The sequence below is a fragment of the Anser brachyrhynchus genome, assembly GCF_964034855.1.
Source record: "Anser brachyrhynchus genome assembly, chromosome: 3".
NCBI classification, from domain to species: domain Eukaryota; kingdom Metazoa; phylum Chordata; class Aves; order Anseriformes; family Anatidae; genus Anser; species Anser brachyrhynchus.
The window spans coordinates 125043357-125048619 of record NC_137696.1 but is presented as its reverse complement, the minus strand read 5'-3'; the positions used below and the strand labels follow the sequence as shown (position 1 = coordinate 125048619).

General features: G+C 68.6%; 1 protein-coding gene across 3 annotated transcripts; it reads left to right on the top strand.

Annotated features, from left to right (window-relative positions):
- The first annotated feature begins 180 nt into the window (after window positions 1-180).
- TRIM35 (tripartite motif containing 35) lies at window positions 181-5263 on the top strand. 3 transcript variants are annotated; one of them, XM_080584135.1, is made up of 7 exons: window positions 181-558; window positions 1281-1728; window positions 2640-2771; window positions 3167-3397; window positions 3552-3574; window positions 4061-4182; window positions 4524-5263. In XM_080584135.1, exons 1-7 carry the CDS (start codon window positions 323-325, stop codon window positions 5087-5089), a joined length of 1758 nt encoding a protein of 585 aa, XP_080440261.1. In that variant the 5' UTR covers window positions 181-322; the 3' UTR covers window positions 5090-5263. The 3 variants fall into 3 exon arrangements, with proteins under 3 accessions (XP_080440261.1, XP_080440260.1, XP_080440259.1); XM_080584134.1 differs by having other exon boundaries at window positions 1221-1728; window positions 2676-2771; XM_080584133.1 differs by having other exon boundaries at window positions 1221-1728.

Here is a 5263-nt window from a genome sequence, read left to right as displayed (position 1 = left end):
TGCCGCGTCGCGTCCCTCCCGCTCCCTGCTTCACCCCAGGCACGTCTCGCTCCCAGCACGGGTGTCCAGGCCGGCTTTATCTTGACCTTTATCTTTACCCTTGACTCCCCTGCGCCGCACCAGCGCTTTCTCACTGCGCGTGCATACCAGAGCGGCACAACACCCTCCTCTGCTCGCTGCCTATCTTGTGCCCTTGAAAATCGTTTTCAGCCTCCTCCTGCTCCCCGCCGGGGGACCTGCCAGGGCTGATGCCCCTTATGGGGCCGCTGTCCTTACGGGGCTGGGGGCGCCAGCCCCGGGACGAGCCCCGCTCCCCGTGAGGATGCTCCGGGGGGCAGCAGCAGGGCAGCGGCAAGCCCGGAGGGGGCCGGGTCGGCTGCCGAGAGCCCTCCCCGCAGCCCGGCCCCCTCCCGCCCCGTTCCGCCTCCCGGGGCTCCCGCGCCGCCGCCAGCCCGGTGCGAGCCCCGGCCCCGGGATGCTGCCGGCCCCCGCACGGCCCCCGCACCGCCCCGCACGGCGGAGGGGACACTGCAAACGCTGCCGCTCGCCCCCCGCAAGGTACGGGGCACCCGGGGGGGTGGGGGGGACACCGGGTACCGGGGGGTCCAGGCACCGGGGTGGCGGTCCGGGACACCGGAGTGGGGGTCCGGGCACCGGGATGGGGGTCCGGGCACCGGGGGTGGGGGGGGTCTGGGCAGCGGGGGGGGCACCTGGGGTAAGGGGACAGACCCCGGGGTGGCACCGGGGGGAACGGACAGGGCACCTGGGGCTGGGGGCGGGCACCGGGGGCGAGGAACCGAGCACCGGGGCTTGCACCGGGGCTGCACCGGGGCAGGGGAAGCGGCCGCCGGGGTTGCGCCGGGGGCGAGCATCCGGAGCGGGGGAAAAGCACCGGGATCCGAGCACGCCACCGCGGGTACTGGGGGGGGGGGGTGGCTTTCCGGGGATAAGGGGGGGGCTTGCGGTGATTTTACCGGGGTCGGGCGCTGGGGCTGCAGCGGGGCTGGAGCTGCGAGCACGGGCACGGGACCGGGACGAGCCCCGCGCAGGATGCGGCCACCGGCGGCTCCTGCCCCGCAGCATCCCGGAGCCCGCCCGGGGCCGCCGGCAGTGGCCCGGAGCGGTGTCACTCAGGGCCGGTGCCCGGCCGGGAAGGGAGCCGGAGGGGGTGAGTCAGAGGCAGGAAGCCGATTGCATCAGGAGCGGGGCTGTTTTTCCAGTCGGGGCTCTCGGAAACCCGGCTCCTGCCTCCCTCCAAGCCTCCTTCCCCCCGTCCCCAGCGCCATGGAGAAGGGAGCCAGCACCCCGCCCGGCAGCTCGGTGGCCTTGGCCTCGTCCTCCACGGCCACCTTCAAGGAGGAGCTGCTGTGCCCCATCTGCTACGAGCCCTTCCGAGAGGCCGTGACGCTCTGCTGCGGCCACAACTTCTGCAAGGGCTGCGTGAGCCGCTCCTGGGAGCACCGGCACCACGTGTGCCCCGTCTGCAAGGAGGCCTCCTCGCTCGACGACCTCCGCGTCAACCACACGCTCAACAACCTGGTGGAGATGATCCTCAAGGAGGAAGGGCAGCGGCGGGGCCGCCCGGCCGCCCTCTGCACCGTGCACCAGGAGGAAGCCAAGCTCTTCTGCCTGGACGACAAGGAGCTGGCGTGCTTCGCCTGCCAGAGCTCCAAGCAGCACGAAGGGCACAAGATGCGGCCGGTGCAGGAGACGGCCGCGGATTTCAGGGTGAGTGCGAGATGTTCCGGGAAGGAGGGGGGATCGGTTGCATGGGGAGCACCCCGACATCTGGAGGGCTGCGGCCCGCGCGCACCCCGGCACGTACGCTTGCGCCCGCCGGGGTGAAGCCACCACGCTGCGAGGGCGGGTCCCCAGCACCGCTCCTGCCCCCGCGGCACCGTTGCCGACGCTCTGCCTGGCTTCATCACCGCCCGGTGCCACCCCGTCCCCGAGGGCGCAGCGCTTCGCCCCGAAAGCCTGCGGTGAAGGGGAGCTGCTCCGAGGGCTTGGGAGGGGTTTGGAGAGCCGCCCGCTCCCCGTGTTTTTTTGGCTCGCCGGGCTGAGCCGGATCCAGCCGTGCCGGTTGTTGCAGCAGCGCCTCGGGGCTGGGAGCGCTGATTTTTGGGGAGGGGGGTAGCACAACCCAGCCGGCTGCTCCCGGCCCCCCGCAGAGCCGGGGGGGGGACGCGGGAGAGGCAGCCCCGAGCCCAGCCCCGCGGAGCCACGCGGGCTGCAGAGGAGGAGGAGGAGACGGGGCTGGGGCCAGGCACCGTGCCAGGACCCGCCGCTGCCGTGACTCAGCCCGCAGGGAGCACGCCAGATTTCAAATGTCGCGGGGCGGCTGTTCCGCACGGAGCCGGCTTGGCGGGCTGCCCACGGTGTGATAGGCACAGGGGCAGGCCGGGATTTGACAGTGCATTTAAAAAAAAAAAAAAAAAGGGCTCGAAAACGGGGTGGAGGACTTGCCATGGAGCCAACGTCCTCCGCCTCGCTGGTGCACAGCCCCGAGGTGCGGGTGGGCAGCGCTGGCAGACTGCGGCTGCAGGAGGGGAAGGGATGGACTGAGCAAGGATCCTGCTTAACCGCGTCCTGCTGGGGTTGGGGCTCTTGTCTTTCCGCATTTGAAACCCGGGGCGTAGGCTCGCGAGGGTCCTGAAGGCGTCTCCCCCCCGCAGGCCAAGCTGAAGAACATGGAGACCTCCCTGCGGGACAAGGTGAAGGATTTCGGGGCCGTGCACCGCTCCTACGAGTCCATCTCCAAACACAACCAGGTGCGAGGCTGGCAATGGGGTGGGGGCAGCCACATGGTCCCCCCCGGCAGGGTGACAAGCCCAGCTCCCTGCACATGCATGCACACGCAGGCACACGTGTGTACACACACCCTGGGCAGGAACGCAGCCAGCTCCGGGGTGGAGGCTGCACCCGTCCTGGGCTGCTCCATCCCCCAGTGAGGACGGTGATGCCGGGAGGAAGGACTCGGAGGTGGCGTGGGGTGGCGCCCGCCTTGGCAGCGGGGCCATTTATTTTGGGGAGGGCAGCTCCCAGCGAGAAGCTCGGCGAGCGCCAGAGCTGGCCGAGCATTTTGGGGAGGACGGAGGGGAGCCCGGGGGGTGCTGAGCACACGGGGGCTCCCGTGGGGAAGCCGTGACGTCCCCACTCCGGGCAGGTGGAAGCCGTGCGGCTGGAGGAGCAGATCAAGAGGGAGTTTGAGAAGCTGCACGAGTTCCTGCGGGACGAGCAGAAGGCGCTGCTGTCGCAGCTGCAGGAGGAGACGCGCCACAAGCACGGCCTCATCGAGGGCAAGATGAAGCGGCTGTCGGACGAGAGCCGGGCTCTGCTCAACGAGGCCCGCCAGCTCCAGGCCGACCTCACGGAGGACGACTACACCTTCCTCATGGTAAAGCCCCGCCGGGGTGCTGCCCATGCCCTGGGGTCCCCATGGCTCCGCCAAGCAAGGGCACAGAGGCGCTGGGCGATCCTCGGGGCATTTGCAAGCCCCCAGGACCCCGTACAAGCAGAGGTTTGATGCCCGGTGTCTCCTTCTCTTTCAGACCCACAAGAACCGCAAGCGCAGGTGAGTCCTGGCCCCGGCTGCGTCCCCTGTATCCCTGCCCACAGCACAAAGCGAGGTCTCTGCCCTGTGCCCGCACGTCCCCTCCTGCTGTGGCCGCTCGGGGCAGCGTGCTCCAGCGGGACAAGGTGCTGGGGGCCCCCATGGGTGCCTCAGGCAGGGAGAAAGCACCCAGACATGAAGCAGCATTGCAGGTTTGGGGTTGAAGCATTAAAACCCCGATAGTGGAAGAGGGGCATCGGTGGGATTTTGGTGCTGGGACCTTCCCAGCATGATTTGCAGCCCCCTCCCCGGGATGAGAGCAAGGTGGGGGCCCAGGGGCTAGGGCAGGACCTTCTCTTGCTCTGCTCATGCACCGAGCCCTGCTGGGGAAGCCAGCCCAGGAGGAGATGCAGGGTGCTGGTAGGGAAGCCCCTGCAGAAACCCGGGGTGCCAGGAGACCCAGCCCAGCCCCTGCCTCCACCCCGACCCGGCTCCGTCCTGCCCTAGGATCGCCTGCACAGCCGAGGAGCCGGAGGCCGTGCCCTCAGGGATGCTCATCGACGCTGCCAAGTACCTGGGCTCGCTGCAGTACAACGTGTGGAAGAAGATGCTGGACATCATCACCGTAGGTGAGGCACCAGGGGACGTGGGGGTGCCTCCCAAAGGGCGAGAGCAGCCTTTGCACGGGGCAGCCTGGGGGCGATGGGTGCTGGATCAGTTGTGCCTGCCTCTGATGGGGCTGGGGAGATGGGGGTTGGAGAGCAAGAGAGTGCTCTGGGGCACTTGCTCCCCAAAAAGGAAGCCCCAGAAAGTGCATTTCTCCATGCAGGGGCGGGGCTTGTGCCTTTGGTTGTCCCCAGAAAGGAAAGGATGGGTAGGTGGGTGCTTGCAGGGCTGCGCTCCCCCCCACATAAAGCTCATCCCCGTGGCACGCCAGGCTCGGCCCTCCTAACGCTTGTCCCCATTGCAGTCCCCTTCAGCTTCGACCCCAACTCCGCTGCGGGCTGGCTCTCGGTGTCCGAGGACCTCACCAGCGTCACCAACGGGGGCTACAAGCTGCTGGTGGAGAACCCCGAGCGCTTCACCTCGGCCCCCTGCATCCTGGGCTCCCGCGGCTTCTCCGCCGGCTTCCACACCTGGGAGGTGGACCTGGGTGGCATCACGAACTGGCGGGTGGGGGTGGCCCGGCCGCGGGGGGGCACCCACTGGACCTTCCACCACGACGCCCGCTCCGGTTTCTGGTACATCTACCGCCTGCCCGGGGCGGACGGCGAGACGTGCCGGGCGTCCAACGCGGCTCGCTCGGAGGCGGCGCTGGGCGACCTGGCGCGGATCCGGGTGGAGCTGGACTGCGACGAAGGGGAGCTCTCCTTCTACGACGCCGACCGCAAGACCCACATCTACACCTTCCACGAGAAATTCGGGGGCACCGTCTTCCCCTACTTCTACGTGGGGGGCACGCCGGTGGGCGCGCTGCCCGAGGCGCTGCGCATCTGCCCCCTCCGGGTGCGCGTCCACGAGGATGTCCCCATGTAGCTGCCGCCGTGCCCCCCCCATCCTGTGCCGCCTCTGCCTGCAGCCGGGGCTCCCCGGGTGCTGTTTTAAGGCAAGCTTTCCCTGGGAAAAAAAAAAAAAAAGGGAAAAAAAAGAATTTATGTATGTACCGCCTGTTTTTTTTTAATCTTTAATAAACATCCAGTTCTTCTGGTA

Excerpts from the sequence above, each read along its gene's own strand:
- TRIM35 (XM_080584133.1), top strand. The coding sequence starts at position 323 with ATGCTCCGGGGGGCAGCAGCAGGGCAGCGGCAAGCCCGGAGGGGGCCG. Across the intron at positions 2,772-3,166 it reads CCATCTCCAAACACAACCAG|GTGGAAGCCGTGCGGCTGGA; the intron begins GTGCGAGGCTGG and ends CACTCCGGGCAG. Across the intron at positions 3,398-3,551 it reads ACGACTACACCTTCCTCATG|ACCCACAAGAACCGCAAGCG; the intron begins GTAAAGCCCCGC and ends CTTCTCTTTCAG.